Raw genomic sequence first — 21,023 nt, 5'->3', positions numbered from 1 at the left:
CTCCCACTGTCGGCCTCGCCCTATCCCTGGGAATGGCCAGGACGGCCCTGGGTGCGGATGCAGGCCAGGCTGGACACTTCATTGGGTTGATGTTCCTGATCCTCACAATCGCCCTTTCACAATGGTTGGCCTCCACTACCTCCAGAGCCACCATGGAAAAACTGGGGCAGTTGTCCAGTACCCACGAATACCAGCGGTCCGCCCAGCTGGGGGCTCGTTACTTAGCCCTTTAAATACCGGCCCGAACCTGGACCGGGCCTTTCGTTAGTTGCCGACTGGCACCCTATGCACGGCTTTAATCTTCACCCATCTGGCGACAGCCTTCAAATATATAATAAACTTATGTGAACCTTCTTCCTAGGTCTTCTGGTTTATATAACATGGCAAACATTGGTATCTGGCATTATATAAAATGGAGTGTTTGCCATGGTAACGGGATGTCAGAGGCATGTAAGTAATTTGTGTAATTCCCAGCCAACATTCTTACAGCATTGCCAAACCACCAGGGAGTCTGCTACATAGCTATAAACAAACCTTTGACCGAGCTCTCTGTTTTTATGACCATCATTATTAAAATTATGATACAGGCAGTGAATCATTTCCTCTGGCATGGATTGACTGTACTAAGAAGGTGGTCAGTACCAAAGAACATTAAATCTCTATTGCAGGACTCCCAATGTCCCATCACGACTGTGCTGCGAATTCTGACTTCTGAATCACTAAAGCTATGGGATAGTTCAGCAATAGAATACTCTTCAGCCCATTTGATTGCGTCCTTCACAATGCTAGTTCGACCATATCTCCCCATCACTGCATTTCACTATATCTCACGTAAGGGCATTGGCTCGACCAATAACAAACAAATGATCTACTCCATTAGTTTGCCACCCAAAATAACCGCCCTTTGACTTACACCAGGGCAGCCATCTTGCTACGCACCCCAGTGACCACCCACCTTGGCCCCTGGTTCTGCAGAGTGACACCGGCCAGATGGGTACACCCCCACCCCCCACTCTCTGCCATGCACCTCCCCGCCACCCGGCCGCCACTCGCCAGCAGCTCACTCAGGACAACGCCCACAGTAGCCCCAACGGGGGTGCTGGGTGAGGGCCGCGGAGCGTACCCCTGGCAAGGGCAGTGGCAGCTAATGGTATCCCTGGCATCAAGGACTGCGCCAGGGTGCCGGCCACCAACGGGGCCACGCTGCGGAGATGTTGGGGGAGAGGGGGTCATGCGGGACAGAGTCTGCAGTGCCAAACGTGGCTACAATGTTCGGCACAGGGGTATGCACCATGCTAACATGTAGGCCTTTTAACCCCTGCAGACAATGGATATTGGAATACAATCAGCAATGGTGGCCTTGCTGCTAGTTGCCGCAGCCCTGGGGGATGCCCTGCGTCTGTACGAGCTGGAACTGCTTGAGGAGGAGGAAGCTGCAACAGCGGAGCAGCAGTGGAGCCTGTCGCAGAGAGACAGGAGGCAGCTGCCAGGATCGAAAGCACGCTGCCCAACAGGCCGAGGAGGAGGAGGTTCAAAGGAGCCTCGCATGAGGCCTCGTGTGTACTGCAGCGCCTGTCTTTCGAGGACCTGCCAGACCGGGCATGGCGACAAAGACTTGCTGAGCAGGGAGGCAGTGTGACATATCTGCCAGATCATGGCACAACCTGGCACTGCAGGGGTATGGGGGAGGACACCCGCTCCCGGTTGCTGTCAAGGTGACGGTCGCCCTAAGCCTCTATTGACAAATGTTGAATTCTTTACCCGTCAGTCTGGCCTCAATAAAACTCGAGATGGATTTGTAGGCATATTATTATGTATTTTTAACCAACTTTCAAGTCTGACTCGCTTCTCAGGGACACAGAACACAGAACCAGTCTCCAGGACCCCCTGGAAACGAATGAGGTCCGAGACAAAGGGATCTCTGCAAATACATTCAAATGGCATACAGATTCCCATAGGTCATCCTATACTCCTCCTGATCTGGCCATACATCTTAATTGGCTCACTTCTCATTCCTTCACCCTGGCCTCTTGTTACCCAGCATCCTTTTCTCCTCCTCTAACAGACCCCCCTACCCCTTCCTTGCCATGCTTTCTGAAATCCTTTGTCTGTGAACTCACTAGAATTAGACAGGCCTACATCTACATTACTGTAACTAATATCTTTAAACTAACTATTTTATATCACATTCGTCACTATGCCACGGGGCACTTCCAGGCGCCGAGTGGGGACCTGCCCGGGATCTCACAGACCTCAACGCACAGATGCATCCGCGCTGTCACGGAGACCCTATATGCCCAGGCGGCTCAATTCATCCACTTCAAATTGGACCAAGCCCACCAGGATGCCCGGTCAGCGGGGTTCGCCGCCATCGACACAATGCCCCGGGTCCAGGGGTCGATAAATGGAATGCACGTCCCCCTACAAGCGGGTTATCATCATCCTCCATCCCATGGACCAGCCCCAGTGTTTTATTTTTTATATATATTTATTAAAGTTTTTTAACACAATTTTTCACCCTTACAAACAATAACCCCACCCCCCCCTCATAACAAAATAACAAGAAATCGCACATAGCAAGATATACACATGGTAAAATGATATGTTACATAGCTTTGTACACTGGCTCTCTCCCATACTTGCCAGTTTCCCAAATCCTTCATGTTTTCTCTTGCTCAACCCCCCCCCCCAGGCAAGCCCCACCCCCCCCACCCCCCCTATAGGACGTTTCCCCCCCCACCCACCCCTGGGTTGCTGCTGCTGACCGACCTTCCTCTAACGCTCCGCGAGATAGTCTAGGAACAGTTGCCACCGCCTGTAGAACCCCTGCGCAGACCCTCTCAAGGCAAACTTTATCCTCTCCAGCTTAATGAACCCAGCCATGTCATTTATTCAGGCCTCCACGCTGGGGGGCTTCGCCTCCTTCCACATTAGCAAGATCCTTCGCCGGGCTACAAGGGACACAAAGGCCAGAATGCCGGCCTCTTTCGCCTCCTGCACTCCCGGCTCGTCCACGACTCCAAATATTGCTAGCCCCCAGCCTGGCTTGACCCGGACTTTCACCACCTGAGATATTGCTCCCGCCACTCCTCTCCAGATCCCCTCCAGTGCCGGGCATGACCAAAACATATGGACATGGTTCGCCGGACTCCCTGAGCACCTTCCACATCTGTTCTCTACCCCAAAGTACCTACTCAACCTCGCCCCCGTCAAGTGCGCTCTGTGAACCACCTTAAATTGTATCAGACTGAGCCTGGCACACGAGGAGGAGGAATTAACCCTACCTAGGGCATCAGCCCAGAACCCCGCCTCAATCTCGTCCCCCAGCTCCTCCTCCCATTTACCCTTCAGCTCCTCTACCAGCGCTTCCCCCTCTTCTTTCATCTCCTGGTATATTGCCGACACCTTGCCCTCCCCGACCCATACACCCGAGATCACTCTGTCTTGAATTTCTTGTGCCGGGAGCAACGGGAATTCTCTCACCTGTCGCCTCACAAACGCCCTCACCTGCATGTATCGAAAAGCATTTCCCGGGGGTATCTCAAACTTCTCCTCCAGTGCCCCTAGGCTCGCAAACGTCCCATCAATGAACAGGTCCCCCATTCTTCCAATCCCCGCCCGATGCCAGCTCTGGAACCCCCCGTCCATCCTCCCCGGGACAAACCGGTGGTTACCCCTGATCGGGGACCACACCGAGGCTCCCATTGCACCCCTGTGCCGTCTCCACTGGCCCCAGATCCTTAGCGTTGCTGCCACCACCGGGCTCGTGGTATACTTTGACGGCGAGAGCGGCAGCGGTGCCGTCACCAACGCCCCCAGGCTCGTTCCTTTACAGGGCGCCATCTCCACCCTCTTCCATGCCACCCCCTCTCCCTCCACCACCCACTTGCGGATCATTGCCACATTTGCTGCCCAGTAGTAGCTCCCTAGGTTCGGGAGCGCCAACCCTCCTCGGTCCCTACTGCGTTCCAGAAACCCTCTCCTTACCCTCGGGGTCCTATTCGCCCACACAAACCCCATAATACTCCTGCCTACACTCTAGAAAAAGGCCTTGGTGATCACGATGGGAAGACACTGAAACACAAAAAGAAACCTCGGAAGGACCACCATTTTGACCGACTGCACTCTACCCGTTAGCGAGAGCGGTAACATGTCCCATCTTTTGAAGTCCTCCTCCATCTGCTCCACCAACCTCGTCAGATTCAGTTTATGTAGGGCCCCCCCAACTCCTGGCAATCTGGATCCCCAGGTACCGAAAGCTCCCCTCCGCCCTCCTCAGCGGTAGATCCCCTATCCCCCTTTCTTGGTCCGCTGCCTGTACTACAAAAAGCTCACTCTTCCCTACTTTGAGCTTATAGCCCGAAAAATCCCCACACTCCCTTAGAGTCTGCATGACCTCCACCATCCCCTCCACTGGATCCGCCACATACAGCAACAGGTCATCCGCATAAAGCGACACCCGATGCTCTTCTCCCTCTCGGACCACCCCCCTCCATTTCCTAGACTCCCTCAATGACATGGCCAAGGGTTCGATCGCCAATGCAAACAACAAGGGGGACAGGGGGCATCCCTGCCTTGTCCCTCGGTACAGCCGAAAGTACTCTGACCTCCGCCGGTTCGTCACCACACTCGCCACCGGGGCTCTGTAAAGGAGCTTAACCCAACTGATAAACCCTCCCCCGAACCCAAACCTACGCAGCACTTCCCAGAGGTACTCCCACTCTACTCGGTCAAAGGCCTTCTCTGCGTCCATAGCTGCCACTACCTCCGCCTCTCCCTCCTCTGATGGCATCATTATCACGTTTAAGAGCCGCCGCACATTGGTGTTTAGTTGCCTGCCCTTTACAAATCCCGTTTGGTCCTCGTGGATCACCCCCGGGACACAGTCCTCGATCCTCGTAGCCAGCACTTTTGCCAGCAACTTAGCATCCACGTTAAGGAGCGAGATCGGCCTGTACGATCCACATTGCAGTGGGTCCTTGTCCCGCTTTAGGATCAAAGAAATCGTCGCCTCCGGCATTGTCGGGGGTAGGGTCCCTTCCTCTCTTGCCTCATTAAAGGTCCTCACTAGTAGTGGGACCAACAGGTCTACGTACTTCCTGTAGAACTCCACCGGGAACCCGTCCGGTCCCGGGGCCTTCCCCGCCTGCATGCTCCCCAAACCCTTGCTCAGCTCCTCCAACCCAATTGGTGCCCCCAAACCAGCCACCTCTTGCTCCTCCACCCTCGGGAATCTCAGTTGGTCTAGGAATCGTCTCATCCCCACTTCCCCCGCTGGGGGCTGGGATCTGTACAGCTCCTCATAGAAGGCCTTGAATACCTCATTTATTTTCGTCACACTCCGCAACGTGGCTCCCCTTCCATCCTTGACTCCCCCTATTTCCCTCGCTGCCATCCTCTTATGGAGCTGGTGTGCCAGCATCCGACTCGCCTTTTCCCCATACTCGTAGGTCGCCCCCTGCGCCTTCCTCCACTGTGCCTCTGCCTTCCCTGTGGTCAACAGATCAAACTCCGTTTGGAGGCGTCGTCTTTCCCCAAGTAATCCCTCCTCAGGGGCCTCTGCGTATCTCCTGTCCAGTCTTAAAATCTCCCCCACTAACCTCTCCCTTTCCATGCCCTCTGTCTTCTCCCTATGAGCCCTGATGGAGATTAGCTCTCCCCTGATCACCGCCTTCAACGCCTCCCATACTACCCCCACCCGCACCTCCCCGTTGTCGTTGGCCTCCAAGTACCTTTCGATGCACCCCCTCACCTTCCCACACACCACCTCATCTGCCAGCAGTCCCACATCCAGCCGCCACAGCGGGCGTTGGTCCCTCTCCTCTCCCAGCTCCAGTTCCACCCAGTGCGGGGCGTGATGCGAAACGGCTATGGCCGAATACTCCGTTCCCCCCACCTTCGGGATGAGCGCCCTGCCCAGGACAAAAAAAATCTATCCGGGAGTAGGCTTTGTGCACGTGGGAGAAAAAAGAAAATTCCCTGGCCTGCGGCCTGGCAAACCTCCATGGGTCCACTCCCCCCATCTGATCCATAAACCCCCTAAGCATCCTGGCCGCCGCCGGCCTCTTTCCAGTCCTCGATCTGGAACGGTCCAGTGCTGGGTCCAACACCGTATTGAAGTCCCCACCCATTATCAGGCCTCCTAACTCCAGGTCCGGAATGCACCCCAACATGCACTTCATGAATCCAGCATCATCCCAGTTCGGGGCGTATACATTTACCAACAGAACCCACGTCCCCTGCAACTTACCGCTCACCATCACATATCGCCCTCCGTTATCCGCTACGATATTCTTGGCCTCAAATGACACCCGCTTCCCCACCAATATTGCCACCCCTCTATTCTTCGCGTCCAGCCCCGAATGGAATACCTGTCCTACCCATCCCTTTCTTAACCTTGACCTGGTCCGCCACCTTCAGATGTGTCTCTTGGAGCATGACCACGTCTGCCTTCAGTCCCTTTAAGTGCGCGAACACTCGGGCCTTCTTCACCGGCCCATTCAGGCCCCTCACGTTCCACATCATCAGCCGGATTGGAGGGGCTCTCACCACCTCCCCCCCCCCCCCCTCCCCCCGCCGACTAGCCATCTCCTTTTCTGGGCCAGTCCCGTGTCCACGCCTCCCTCATCCTCCAGTCCCCCAGACGGGGGACCCCCGCCCCGACCACCTCTTCTGTGTCCCATTCCCTTTCGGCCAGTGCAGCAACAACCCTTCCCCCCCCCCCTCCCCCCTCCCCTCCCCCCCGGTAGACCCGTGTCTAGCTTTTTTGCTCCCCCCATGTCACTCCCGTAAGTCAGCTGACACCTGCTGACCCCGGCTTCCCCGCCGTCCCATTGACCTCCCCGTGTGGGAGTCTCCCAATCAGTGTGTGTTCCTCCATTCCCCTTCCCGCCTTTCTTCCTTAGTACGGGAAAAACCCCGCACTTTCCAAAGCCTACCCCGCCCCCTCTGGCGCAGCTCCTGTCTCTCTCCCCCAGCCCATGTAACATTTCCTGCGCGTGATTGACCCCCTATATACAACAGCCATCAAACATCAAACATCCCCCCCACCCTCACAAACCCTCAGTTTGAGTCCAACTTTTCGGTTTGAATGAAGGTCCACGCCTCTTCGGGCGTTGCAAAATAATGGTGCTGATCCTTGTATGTGACCCACAGTCGCGCTGGCTGCAGCATTCCGAATCTCACTCCTTTCCGGTGCAGCACCGCCTTGGCCCGGTTGAAACCCGCTCTCCTCTTTGCAACCTCCGTGCTCCAGTCCGGGTATATTCGGATCTCTGCATTGTCCCACTTGCTGCTCCGCTCCTTCTTGGCCCATTTCAGGACCCTCTCTCTGTCTGTGAAACGGTGGAATCTCACCACCATCGCCCTTGGCGGCTCGTTTGCCTTGGGCCTCCTCGCCAGCACCCGGTGTGCCCCATCCAGCTCCAGCGGCCTCGAAGGGGCCTCCGCGCCCATCATCGTCTCGAGCATCGTGCTCGCGTATGCCCCGGCATCGGCCCCCTCCACTCCTTCAGGGAGACCCAGGATCCGCAGGTTCTTTCTCCTCGACCTGTTCTCAGGTCTTCGAGTCTTCCCGCCCACCTCTTGTGCAGCGCCTCGTGCTCCTCCACTCTCACCGCCAGGCCCAAGATCTCGTCCTCATTCTCACTGACTCTTTTCTGCACCTCCTGGATCTTTACCTCATGGGCTTTCTGGGTCATCCCTAGTCCTTCAATTGCCGCCAGCATAGGCGCCAGCATCTCCTTGCGCAGCTCCTCGAAGCAGTGCTTGATGAACTTCTGCAGCTCCGGCCCGCACTCCGCTTTGTCCCCGGCCGCCGCCATTTTGCTTTTCTTCCCTCGCTTCTCCCACTGCTCCAATGCCGCTTTTTTGGCCGTTTCACTTCTGGTCTGGTCCATAAACGTTGAAGGGGGACCTCTCTCTCCCCTTCCCCACGGGTTATCTTCAAAAAATTTCCGTTGGGGCTCCTCTAAAGAGCCCGAAAGTCCGTGATAGCGGGAGCTGCCGAATCGTGCGGCTTAGCTCTGCATAGCCGCAACCGGAAGTTGACCAGCCCCAGTGTTATTGCCAACCCAGGGCCTGCACTCTGTAGTGCGGCAGGTATGTATCACGGAAAGGATTGCAGGACAGGGCATGGCTGAGCTATGTAGTGGTATTTTATATCACATTCGTCACTATGCCACGGGGCACTTCCAGGCGCCGAATGGGGACCTGCCCGGGATCTCACAGACCTCAACGCACAGATGCATCCGCGCTGTCACGGAGGCCCTATATGCCCAGGCGGCTCAATTCATCCACTTCAAATTGGACCAAGCCCACCAGGATGCCCGGTCAGCGGGGTTCGCCGCCATCGACACAATGCCCCGGGTCCAGGGGTCGATAAATGGAATGCACGCCCCCCTACAAGCGGGTTATCATCATCCTCCATCCCATGGACCAGCCCCAGTGTTTTATTTTTAATATATATTTATTAAAGTTTTTTAACACAATTTTTCACCCTTACAAACAATAACCCCACCCCCCCTCATAACAAAATAACAAGAAATCGCACATAGCAAGATATACACATGGTAAAACGATATGTTACATAGCTTTGTACACTGGCTCTCTCCCATACGTGCCAGTTTCCCAAATCCTTCATGTTTTCTCTTGCTCAACCCCCCCCCCAGGCAAGCCCCACCCCCCCCCCCACCCCCCCTATAGGACGTTTCCCCCCCACCCACCCCTGGGTTGCTGCTGCTGACCGACCTTCCTCTAACGCTCCGCGAGATAGTCTAGGAACGGTTGCCACCGCCTGTAGAACCCCTGCGCAGACCCTCTCAAGGCAAACTTTATCCTCTCCAGCTTAATGAACCCAGCCATGTCATTTATTCAGGCCTCCACGCTGGGGGGCTTCGCCTCCTTCCACATTAGCAAGATCCTTCGCCGGGCTACAAGGGACACAAAGGCCAGAATGCCGGCCTCTTTCGCCTCCTGCACTCCCGGCTCGTCCACGACTCCAAATATTGCTAGCCCCCAGCTTGGCTTGACCCGGACTTTCACCACCTGAGATATTGCTCCCGCCACTCCTCTCCAGAACCCCTCCAATGCCGGGCATGACCAAAACACATGGACATGGTTCGCCGGACTCCCTGAGCACCTTCCACATCTGTTCTCTACCCCAAAGTACCTACTCAACCTCGCCCCCGTCAAGTGCGCTCTGTGAACCACCTTAAATTGTATCAGACTGAGCCTGGCACACGAGGAGGAGGAATTAACCCTACCTAGGGCATCAGCCCATAACCCCGCCTCAATCTCGTCCCCCAGCTCCTCCTCCCATTTACCCTTCAGCTCCTCTACCAGCGCTTCCCCCTCTTCTTTCATCTCCTGGTATATTGCCGACACCTTGCCCTCCCCGACCCATACACCCGAGATCACCCTGTCTTGAATTTCTTGTGCCGGGAGCAACGGGAATTCTCTCACCTGTCGCCTCACAAACGCCCTCACCTGCATGTATCTAAAAGCATTTCCCGGGGGTATCTCAAACTTCTCCTCCAGTGCCCCTAGGCTCGCAAACGTCCCATCAATGAACAGGTCCCCCATTCTTCCAATCCCCGCCCGATGCCAGCTCTGGAACCCCCCGTCCATCCTCCCCGGGACAAACCGGTGGTTACCCCTGATCGGGGACCACACCGAGGCTCCCATTGCACCCCTGTGCCGTCTCCACTGGCCCCAGATCCTTAGCGTTGCTGCCACCACCGGGCTCGTGGTATACTTTGACGGCGAGAGCGGCAGCGGTGCCGTCACCAACGCCCCCAGGCTCGTTCCTTTACAGGGCGCCATCTCCACCCTCTTCCATGCCACCCCCTCTCCCTCCACCACCCACGTGCGGATCATTGCCACATTTGCTGCCCAGTAGTAGCTCCCTAGGTTCGGCAGCGCCAACCCTCCTCGGTCCCTACTGCGTTCCAGAAACCCTCTCCTTACCCTCGGGGTCCTATTCGCCCACACAAACCCCATAATACTCCTGCCTACACTCTTGAAAAAGGCCTTGGTGATCACGATGGGAAGACACTGAAACACAAAAAGAAACCTCGGAAGGACCACCATTTTGACCGACTGCACTCTACCCGTTAGCGAGAGCGGTAACATGTCCCATCTTTTGAAGTCCTCCTCCATCTGCTCCACCAACCTCGTCAGATTCAGTTTATGTAGGGCCCCCCCAACTCCTGGCAATCTGGATCCCCAGGTACCGAAAGCTCCCCTCCGCCCTCCTCAGCGGTAGATCCCCTATCCCCCTTTCTTGGTCCCCTGCCTGTACTACAAAAAGCTCACTCTTCCCTACTTTGAGCTTATAGCCCGAAAAATCCCCACACTCCCTTAGAGTCTGCATGACCTCCACCATCCCCTCCACTGGATCCGCCACATACAGCAACAGGTCATCCGCATAAAGCGACACCCGATGCTCTTCTCCCTCTCGGACCACCCCCCTCCATTTCCTAGACTCCCTCAATGACATGGCCAAGGGTTCGATCGCCAATGCAAACAACAAGGGGGACAGGGGGCACCCCTGCCTTGTCCCTCGGTACAGCCGAAAGTACTCTGACCTCCGCCGGTTCGTCACCACACTCGCCACCGGGGCTCTGTAAAGGAGCTTAACCCAACTGATAAACCCTCCCCCGAACCCAAACCTACGCAGCACTTCCCAGAGGTACTCCCACTCTACTCGGTCAAAGGCCTTCTCTGCGTCCATAGCTGCCACTACCTCCGCCTCTCCCTCCTCCGATGGCATCATTATCACGTTTAAGAGCCGCCGCACATTGGTGTTTAGTTGCCTGCCCTTTACAAATCCCGTTTGGTCCTCGTGGATCACCCCCGGGACACAGTCCTCGATCCTCGTAGCCAGCACTTTTGCCAGCAACTTAGCATCCACGTTAAGGAGCGAGATCGGCCTGTACGATCCACATTGCAGTGGGTCCTTGTCCCGCTTTAGGATCAAAGAAATCGTCGCCTCCGGCATTGTCGGGGGCAGGGTCCCTTCCTCTCTTGCCTCATTAAAGGTCCTCACTAGTAGTGGGACCAACAGGGCTACGTACTTCCTGTAGAACTCCACCGGGAACCCGTCCGGTCCTGGGGCCTTCCCCGCCTGCATGCTCCCCAAACCCTTGCTCAGCTCCTCCAACCCAATTGGTGCCCCCAAACCAGCCACCTCTTGCTCCTCCACCCTCGGGAATCTCAGTTGGTCTAGGAATCATCTCATCCCCACTTCCCCCGCTGGGGGCTGGGATCTGTACAGCTCCTCATAGAAGGCCTTGAATACCTCATTTATTTTCGTCACACTCCGCAACGTGGCTCCCCTTCCATCCTTGACTCCCCCTATTTCCCTCGCTGCCATCCTCTTATGGAGCTGGTGTGCCAGCATCCGACTCGCCTTTTCCCCATACTCGTAGGTCGCCCCCTGCGCCTTCCTCCACTGTGCCTCTGCCTTCCCTGTGGTCAACAGATCAAACTCCGTTTGGAGGCGTCGCCTTTCCCCAAGTAATCCCTCCTCAGGGGCCTCTGCGTATCTCCTGTCCACTCTTAAAATCTCCCCCACTAACCTCTCCCTTTCCATGCCCTCTGTCTTCTCCCTATGAGCCCTGATGGAGATTAGCTCTCCCCTGATCACCGCCTTCAACGCCTCCCATACTACCCCCACCCGCACCTCCCCGTTGTCGTTGGCCTCCAAGTACCTTTCGATGCACCCCCTCACCTTCCCACACACCACCTCATCTGCCAGCAGTCCCACATCCAGCCGCCACAGCGGGCGTTGGTCCCTCTCCTCTCCCAGCTCCAGTTCCACCCAGTGCGGGGCGTGATGCGAAACGGCTATGGCCGAATACTCCGTTCCCCCCACCTTCGGGATGAGCGCCCTGCCCAGGACAAAAAAAATCTATCCGGGAGTAGGCTTTGTGCACGTGGGAGAAAAAAGAAAATTCCCTGGCCTGCGGCCTGGCAAACCTCCATGGGTCCACTCCCCCCATCTGATCCATAAACCCCCTAAGCACCCTGGCCGCCGCCGGCCTCTTTCCAGTCCTCGATCTGGAACGGTCCAGTGCTGGGTCCAACACCGTATTGAAGTCCCCACCCATTATCAGGCCTGCTAACTCCAAGTCCGGAATGCACCCCAACATGCACTTCATGAATCCAGCATCATCCCAGTTCGGGGCGTATACATTTACCAACACCACCCACGTCCCCTGCAACTTACCGCTCACCATCACATATCGCCCTCCGTTATCCGCTACGATATTCTTGGCCTCAAATGACACCCGCTTCCCCACCAATATTGCCACCCCTCTATTCTTCGCGTCCAGCCCCGAATGGAATACCTGTCCTACCCATCCCTTTCACCTTGACCTGGTCCGCCACCTTCAGATGTGTCTCTTGGAGCATGACCACGTCTGCCTTCAGTCCCTTTAAGTGCGCGAACACTCGGGCCTTCTTCACCGGCCCATTCAGGCCCCTCACATTCCACATCATCAGCCGGATTGGAGGGGCTCTCACCACCTCCCCCCCCCCCCCCCCCCCCTCCCCCGCCGACTAGCCATCTCCTTTTCTGGGCCAGTCCCGTGTCCACGCCTCCCTCATCCTCCAGTCCCCCAGACGGGGGACCCCCGCCCCGACCACCTCTTCTGTGTCCCATTCCCTTTCGGCCAGTGCAGCAACAACCCTTCCCCCCCCCCCTCCCCTCCCCCCCGGTAGACCCCTGTCTAGCTTTTTTGCTCCCCCCATGTCACTCCCGTAAGTCAGCTGACACCTGCTGACCCCGGCTTCCCCGCCGTCCCATTGACCTCCCCGTGTGGGAGTCTCCCAATCAGTATGCGTTCCTCCATTCCCCTTCCCGCCTTTCTTCCTTAGTACGGGAAAAACCCCGCACTTTCCAAAGCCTACCCCGCCCCCTCTGGCGCAGCTCCTGTCTCTCTCCCCCAGCCCATGTAACATTTCCTGCGCGTGATTGACCCCCTATATACAACAGCCATCAAACATCAAACATCCCCCCACCCTCAGTTTGAGTCCAACTTTTCGGTTTGAATGAAGGTCCACGCCTCTTCGGGCGTTGCAAAATAATGGTGCTGATCCTTGTATGTGACCCACAGTCGCGCTGGCTGCAGCATTCCGAATCTCACTCCTTTCCGGTGCAGCACCGCTTTGGCCCGGTTGAAACCCGCTCTCCTCTTTGCAACCTCCGTGCTCCAGTCCGGGTATATTCGGATCTCTGCATTGTCTCACTTGCTGCTCCGCTCCTTCTTGGCCCATTTCAGGACCCTCTCTCTGTCTGTGAAACGGTGGAATCTCACCACCATCGCCCTTGGCGGCTCGTTTGCCTTGGGCCTCCTCGCCAGCACCCGGTGTGCCCCATCCAGCTCCAACGGCCTCGAAGGGGCCTCCGCGCCCATCATCGTCTCGAGCATCGTGCTCGCGTATGCCCCGGCATCAGCCCCCTCCACTCCTTCAGGGAGACCCAGGATCCGCAGGTTCTTTCTCCTTGACCTGTTCTCAGGTCTTCGAGTCTTCCCGCCCACCTCTTGTGCAGCGCCTCGTGCTCCTCCACTCTCACCGCCAGGCCCAAGATCTCGTCCTCATTCTCACTGACTCTTTTCTGCACCTCCTGGATCTTTACCTCGTGGGCCTTCTGGGTCATCCCTAGTCCTTCAATTGCCGCCAGCATCGGCGCCAGCACCTCCTTGCGCAGCTCCTCGAAGCAGTGCTTGATGAACTTCTGCAGCTCCGGCCCGCACTCCGCTTTGTCCCGGCCGCTGCCATTTCGCTTTTCTTCCCTCGCTTCTCCCACTGCTCCAATGCCGCTTTTTTGGCCGTTTCACTTCTGGTCTGGTCCATAAAAGTTGAAGGGGGACCTCTCTCTTCCCTTCCCCACGGGTTATCTTCAAAAAAATTTCCGTTGGGGCTCCTCTAAAGAGCCCGAAAGTCCGTGATAGCGCGAGCTGCCGAATCGTGCGGCTTAGCTCTGCATAGCCGCAACCGGAAGTTGACCAGCCCCAGTGTTATTGCCAACCCAGGGCCTGCACTCTGTAGTGCGGCAGGTATGTATCACGGAAAGGATTGCAGGCCAGGGCATGGCTGAGCTATGTAGGGGTAGGGTGCGGTGTCCGTGCCCCTGGCCAGTCCCCACGCCCCATCGCTACGTGGTGAACCTGGAGGCGGTCAGAGTGTCCCGTGCACGTTGGCCCTGGCGTACATGTTGTGTGGCTTCCTGTGCCTGCCTGGCCTCCATGTCCTGCCCATCATCCCCTTTCCCCACATCCTCCTCATCACCTGGGAATGGCATGCTGCGACTGGGAGCATGGCTCTGGCATATGGTTGCTTGTGAGGCAGCAACCCTGTGAGGGCCTCAGCCAGCGCCTGCACATAATGTCCCAGGCCTTGATCCATGGCTGAAACCATCATGCCACCCAGGCCTACACCACACGGCTGATTCAGATGCCGGTGATGGCAGGAATTGCTTGCGTTTCATGTGGGCAGTGCCAACATGGCACTCTGGCAGTGCCCATGCCAGCTTGAAGTGCCACCTGCTACCTTGCCAGCACTGCCAGGGTGCTAGGCTGGCACTGCCATGGTGTCCAGTTGGCATCAGAATGAGGACACCACCTTGCCCAAAGTCCACGCAGCTGGTGGCCTCTGAATCCCTGGAAGCCATTACGTCTGGTCCCCGTTTGTGGGGATCAGTACCAAATGGCACTCGTCCGAGGTCCCCGAGGTGAAGGGGTTAGATCCCAAAGTCTCAGGTACTTCGGGAATCTGCACATTAAAGTGCGATTAGCTGTCTCGCTTTCATATGCAGATTTGACAAAAAGTGATCCTCCACAATGGCCGGGATTACATTGCAGTGTCTCGCGTGATCGCATTAGATCTCGTTAGGCGTTGTGAGTCTGGTAGATCCCGGGAGCAGGGTTTCCCGGCTCTTATTGTCCACGTTGCGTCGCGGCAAGCTGACCTTCAGGTGCAGCGTGGCAATTGGATCGCGCCCATTGTCTCCCAAACAGAGAATCCAGCCCTTGGTTTCCCCTCATTTCAAGGCATTTCTCAAATTTTCACATGTGCCTCTGCATCCTTGCTGGTGCTTCTGCCCCCAAATCAATGAAATTCTATGTCTAATTAAAGCTTTGTTAAAAGAAATCTTCAGTTGTAAACAAGACGATAGATCAGGAAAAGGTGACTCTGCGATTCTTGTGCTTGCAACCTGTAGTGATCTCTGTATGTGCATGTACATAAGGGGTTAATGTGTAATCAGTAGCACCAGATGATCACTAGAGGGCGGGATCAACAGGGGTATAAAAAGCAACCACCTTGTGTGTGTGTCTCTCTCTCTCTTTTGGATGTACTGTGATCAGAACAGGAGTATCAGATTAGCTCTGGAGTACTTACGCATAGTTCCTGTAATTAGATCTTGTTAACCTTATTACTAGTATCAATGTTAAAGTAAAGAACTCATGCAATTATTGTTATAGTTACTCAATAAACCTTTTGTTACTACTGGACGAGTTCGAGTCTTCTTCATCGAGATTCAGAAGACCTCATCAGTAACCAAGGTAACACATATTACACTCCTTTGTATATCAAAACACACAGAGAAGTGTAATAAAAGATAATACAGGAGCGTAATAAAAGATGGTACCAGGTCTGTTGGTTTTAAAAGAACTAGTTAGATTAGGTTAGACAAAAAGAAAGAAAACAAAGTACCGACTGCTCAACTGTGGAAGACTTCGCAGCAGATGGATCCTCGACAACTAAACGATTTGATGGACCACGTTCAAGGCTCATGGCAGCTGAAAACTGACGGTAACTTAAGTAATAACTGGAAAATGTTTATGAGAAAGTTCCAAGTATATATGGCAGCTAATGATTTAAACATGGTCTCTGAAAAACGGAAAATATCACTGCTACTCGGAATAGCAGGACATGAAGCTATAGAGATCTGTAACTCCTTAAATTTCTTGGAAGGTGAAGACAAAACTGAATTTAAAGTGATTATCGCAAAATTTGAAGAACACTGTAAAAGTCAGTCTGGTGCGATGCTGGAAAGATTTAACTTTCATCATAGGTGCCAAAGAAACGGAGAGCCCATCACTGATTTTATTACAGACTTCAAGTTAATAGCACAAGGCTGTAATTATGCTGATTTCAGAGACGCTATGATAATGGATCAATTAATTTATGGACTATTTGATAAAAATTTGAGGAAAGAACTTGCATTAAAAAAAGTATTTAACATTAGAAACTGCTATACAAAAGTGCCTTGCTTCTGAACAAAAACAAAATCAATACTTTAAGTCTTTACAAACACAGAATCATTATCTAGAAAACAAAATCCGTAAAAATGGCGCGAAAACTTACCACGAGGTAAAGGCAGTATCTCAGCACATTTTGAATGGCAGCCATCTTGAGCGAGAGCATTCCGGCCAGTGCACACATGCGCACTTCCCTAAAAGAAGCAAAACGGCAAAATACACTTCCGCACATACGCGAGAAGCCGCGCATGCGCAGTTTTGAAAAAAGCGCACAGCAAGGGAAAATCGAATTGCGCAGGCGCAATGGATTCCTACGCATGATGTCACGAGCGTCATAAGGTCAGAAGACCCGGACCACGCCCACTTAAAGAGGAAATGCCCCCAAATTGAAAAAATGTGTTTTAAAGCTACGGAACCCAACTTTTTTACCTTGAAAGACAGAACAATGCCTGAACTTCAACCAGTCAGTAGTTAAAAATAACTTCTGCAGCACCCTGGAAGAAGCAGTTCACGCCACGCAAAGTGAAGAGCAAAAGACAAATCCGAAACCAAAGAAGATGATTTGTTCATTGAACATGAAGAGCACAATAACAAATGCGAAACAAAAAGAGATGATTTGTATACTGAAGAATACTCAGACATGGCTGAGTTCATCGGACATAGTGATCATAGCATCAGCAACACGGTTGAAAAGCTCAATACGACTCTACTCATGGTAGATGAATCCAATACCATGATGGAATGGCAGATCGTTGATACATTGGATGACAGCAACCTGTCAATCAGCCAGGAAGAAAACGACGCCACGCAGAAAGTACTGATCGAGTCTGTTGAGAGAGCACAGATCGAATCCAAAGAGAGAACACTACACGACTCCACACAGAGAGCGATGAAAGACTCCACACAGAGAGCGACGCAAACCTCCACAGAGAGCTCATTGACAGACTCCAGAATGGAAGCAATTAAAGATTCCAGAGCGACAACCGTGCACGAACAAGACCATAAAGGTCTATCCACCCTATCTGAGCAACCAGAAGCAGACTATGAAAGTCTACCAAGCTCACGTGAACAACAAAGAGTCTATGAAAGTCCACCCAGCACACATGAACGACAAGAAGACAATGAATGTCTACCCACTGTATGTGAGAATAGTGACACAGTGATCACAATCGACATATAAAATGTGCAAGATCACAGCGAGACTGACAGATCTCAGCTCGTATGTACAGAAGCACTCAACAATCAAAGTTAAACTACTCTTGAGATCACGTCAATTAAAACCTCATCTAAACTACCCACAAGAAAATGAAATCTTGAAGATTTTGACTCCAGAAGAGGAGCACCAAGAAACCAAAGATGATTCAAATGAACCAGAAATGACTCCGGACGAGGAGCACCAAGGAATCAAAGAGGAATCACATCACCCACAAATGACTGATGTCGCCAAGATCAATGCAACATCAGATCATTCTCACAATCCTCAAGAAGAAACGCTCAATGAAACATCAGATACCACAAAGAATACTGACATCAATAACTTTGAGAATGACTCAAATCATCCACACGAAAGTAATTGAGCGCAACAAGAACAACAAAAACCACAAGCACAACAAAAACAACAAAAACTACAACAACAACAAGAAGCATAACAAAGACAACAACAGCAACAAAAAGCACGACAAAAACAAGAACAATGACGAAAACAAAAAAAAACCAGAAACAACAAGCACGACAAAAACAACAACAAGAATAACAACGAAAACAACAAAGACAGAAACAACAACAATGAAACAATGACCTGTACAAGATGGTACAACTCTGCACATAAAGGACAATGAAACAGCACACTCCAAAACAACGACAAGAGTACAAACATACCATGGCACGACCATGAATCTCATGAATTCATATCTGCCCCATAACAAACAAGCAAACCAGCTTTCAAGGCAGATGACATACAGAAACAATACCACAAACACAGGAAAAAGTCCAGGTCAGACAACAAAGATGACATACAGAATCAATACCGCAAGCACAGGAAAAAGTCTAGGTCAGACAACAAAGATGCAACACAGAATCGCTACCACAAGCATAGAAAGAAAAGTCAAAATCAGACAACAAAGTGATTTGACCATTCAAACTCCTCATGATGACTTGTTGGTTACTTAAACACAAGAACACTGATGACATTCACAAAGAAACGACGACATCAACATCACCACTTCAACAACAGAAGAAGAAAGCAACTCAACTGAATAAATTCATAAAGTTTGGACTCATATTTTTTAAATTAAGATTGGACTCATAAATATTAATTGGCTTTGTATAATCATCCATATCATCACAACTTGTACATAACATCATTTATCTACTGTTTCAAGCAAACGGGAAAAAAACCGAAAAGACTAAATGTATTAACAATTGACTGATTAACTCATTGATTTTATGTAATGCATTTGCAAACTGCATCCATTATGTTTGTTCAATTTTCTTTACAACATACAGAAAATATGTAACACAAGAAAAAAAGTGGAATGTAGTGATCTCTGTATGTGCATGTGTAATCAGTAGCACCAGATGATCACTAGAGAGCCGGACCAACAGGGGTATATAAGGAACCACATTGGGTCTCTCCCTCTCTCTCTTTTGGATGTACTGTGACCAGGACAGGAGTATCAGATTAGCTCAGATGGTTAGTGTAGTTACGCATAGTTACTGTAGTTAGATCTTGTTAACCTTATCACTACTATCAATGTTAAAGTAAAGAACTCACGCAATTATTGTTATAGTTACTCAACAAACCTTTTTTTTTAACTACTGGACGAGTTTGAGTCTTCTTCATCGAGATTCAGAAGACCTCATCAGTAACCAAGGTTTGAGTAACACATATTACACTCCGTAGTATATCAAAACACACAGAGAAGTGTAATAAAAGATAATACAGGAGCGTAATAAAAGACAACCATCAACATTCATTCATTTAGCTTTCATAATCTATAATCCATTCCAAAATTGTAATGTCTATATCTATATAAATATATGTACACTTCCCAATTAGAGAAAGCCGCTAAAAGCTGAATTCCTGAACTTCTCTTCGCTTTTCCTAAAATGCGATAATGGGGGGTTGCGGGTCACATTTCTCCTGCCGTGTTGCACCCGGCACTAATCCTGCTATGTTTGGGGGAATTCCAGGAGAGTTCCAAAATGGGATTTACGCCGGGCGTTAAACAGTTTCCGACGCTCCCAGCCCACTCTAGCTGGCGTGATCAGGATCTTGCCCAACCTGACCAGAGCTCATTCGCATTCATGTTAATCTCATTGGTGAGATTAATGTCAAATGAACTCAACACCCGGTATGCCCCCTTCCCCACCCCCCAGCACAGGCGCAAATCACTACAGGTCCATAAAAGTGGGGACCAGGTGCCATAGACTCCGAGGGGGAAGCAAGGAGGTGAGTGCCATCTTCACAGTTACCTCCAGGGTGCCCATGGGCAAAGCAGCTACACCTTTGTTGGAATCTCTCCCAGCTCTCTGTTCCACCCTCATATATATAATCACATTTTCCCCTCTCATTAATTCTGAAGAAGGGTCATGCGGACTCGAAGCATTCACTCTGCTTCCTTCCCCTATGGACGCTGCCAGGCCCGCTGAGTTTTTTTTCCCGGCATTCTGTTTTTGTTTCAGATTCCAGCAGCTGCAGTATTTTGCTGTTTTAAATGGTGTTGTTTGATAAATATTGGCCAGGAGAATGCCCCTGCCCTTCTTGGAATAATGCCGCAAGATCATTTACATCCATCCGAGAGACTGGACGGGGCTCCAGCCTCCAGCTGTACAGCACCTCCCACCGAAAAGTTAGCTCAATCGTGTTCTCAATTCTCTGGAGTACAGCTTGAAACCAGCACCTTCTGACTCAGAGGTGAGAGTGCAACTCTTTCCAATTATGTAAACAGATGTTTCATTCCTTATTCTATTTAGAATTAAAATAACAGACCTTATGATGGTTCCACTGGTTCCAACTGATGAATGTAATGGTTGTCTTGTTGTGCAATTGGAGATGCATGCTGTTGATTCTGAAGAATACTTTGTTTCCTCTTTGCTCAAGTAGTGCAGGTACGTCTCCAGTGACGGCAGAGTGGAATTTCTCGTAAACACCCTGAGCTGCTCTGGTGTAAAAGTATTTTTCCCCCCTGAATTTGTAGACAGATATTTCTTCAGTGAAGTAGCGTTGCTTATTTCTGTTGTCCCACTCACTATTGGGGAAACTCTCGAAGGATTTAGAACCACCTCCATTGGAGAAGAACGTTGTTCAGGGAGAGGTGTGTTCGGGGATGGGGAATTCAGAGCTGTGGGGGTTGGTAAGGTTGGGAAAGTGTTCATTTTAGACATTGTTGAAATTGGAAAGAGTCTCATTGTGGACATTACTGGAGATTGAAAGGGTCTCATTGTGGAAATTGCCTGGGATCGAAAGGGTCTTATTGTAGATATCACTGGAGATTGAAAGGGTCTCATTGTGAACATTGTCTGGGATCGAAAGGGTCTTATTGTAGATATTACTGGAGATTGAAAGGGTCTCACTGAAGACATTACTGGAGATTGAAAGAGTCTCATTGTGGAAATTGCCTGGGTTCGAAAGGGTCTTATTGCAGATATCACTGGAGATTGAAAGGGTCTTATTGTGAACATCGTTTGAGATGGAAATGGTCTTATTGTAGACCTTGCCTGGGATGGAAAGAGTCTCACTGTAGACATTACTGG

At 52.0% G+C, this 21,023-nt stretch overlaps 1 protein-coding gene across 1 annotated transcript in view; it reads right to left on the bottom strand.

The window, feature by feature from the left end:
• The window catches only part of LOC140399137 (uncharacterized), a 50,148-nt gene extending 29,590 nt beyond the window's left edge, over window positions 1-20,558 (bottom strand). The window contains exon 1 of the mRNA XM_072488376.1: window positions 20,260-20,558. Within this exon, the coding sequence (XP_072344477.1) occupies window positions 20,260-20,558 (299 nt within the window). The remainder of the gene's footprint in view (window positions 1-20,259) is intronic.
• Between the last annotated feature and the right edge of the window lie 465 nt (window positions 20,559-21,023).

The sequence above is a fragment of the Scyliorhinus torazame genome, chromosome 22, assembly GCF_047496885.1.
Source record: "Scyliorhinus torazame isolate Kashiwa2021f chromosome 22, sScyTor2.1, whole genome shotgun sequence".
In the NCBI taxonomy this organism is placed as follows: domain Eukaryota; kingdom Metazoa; phylum Chordata; class Chondrichthyes; order Carcharhiniformes; family Scyliorhinidae; genus Scyliorhinus; species Scyliorhinus torazame.
This window is presented reverse-complemented; position numbering and strand designations above follow the sequence as displayed.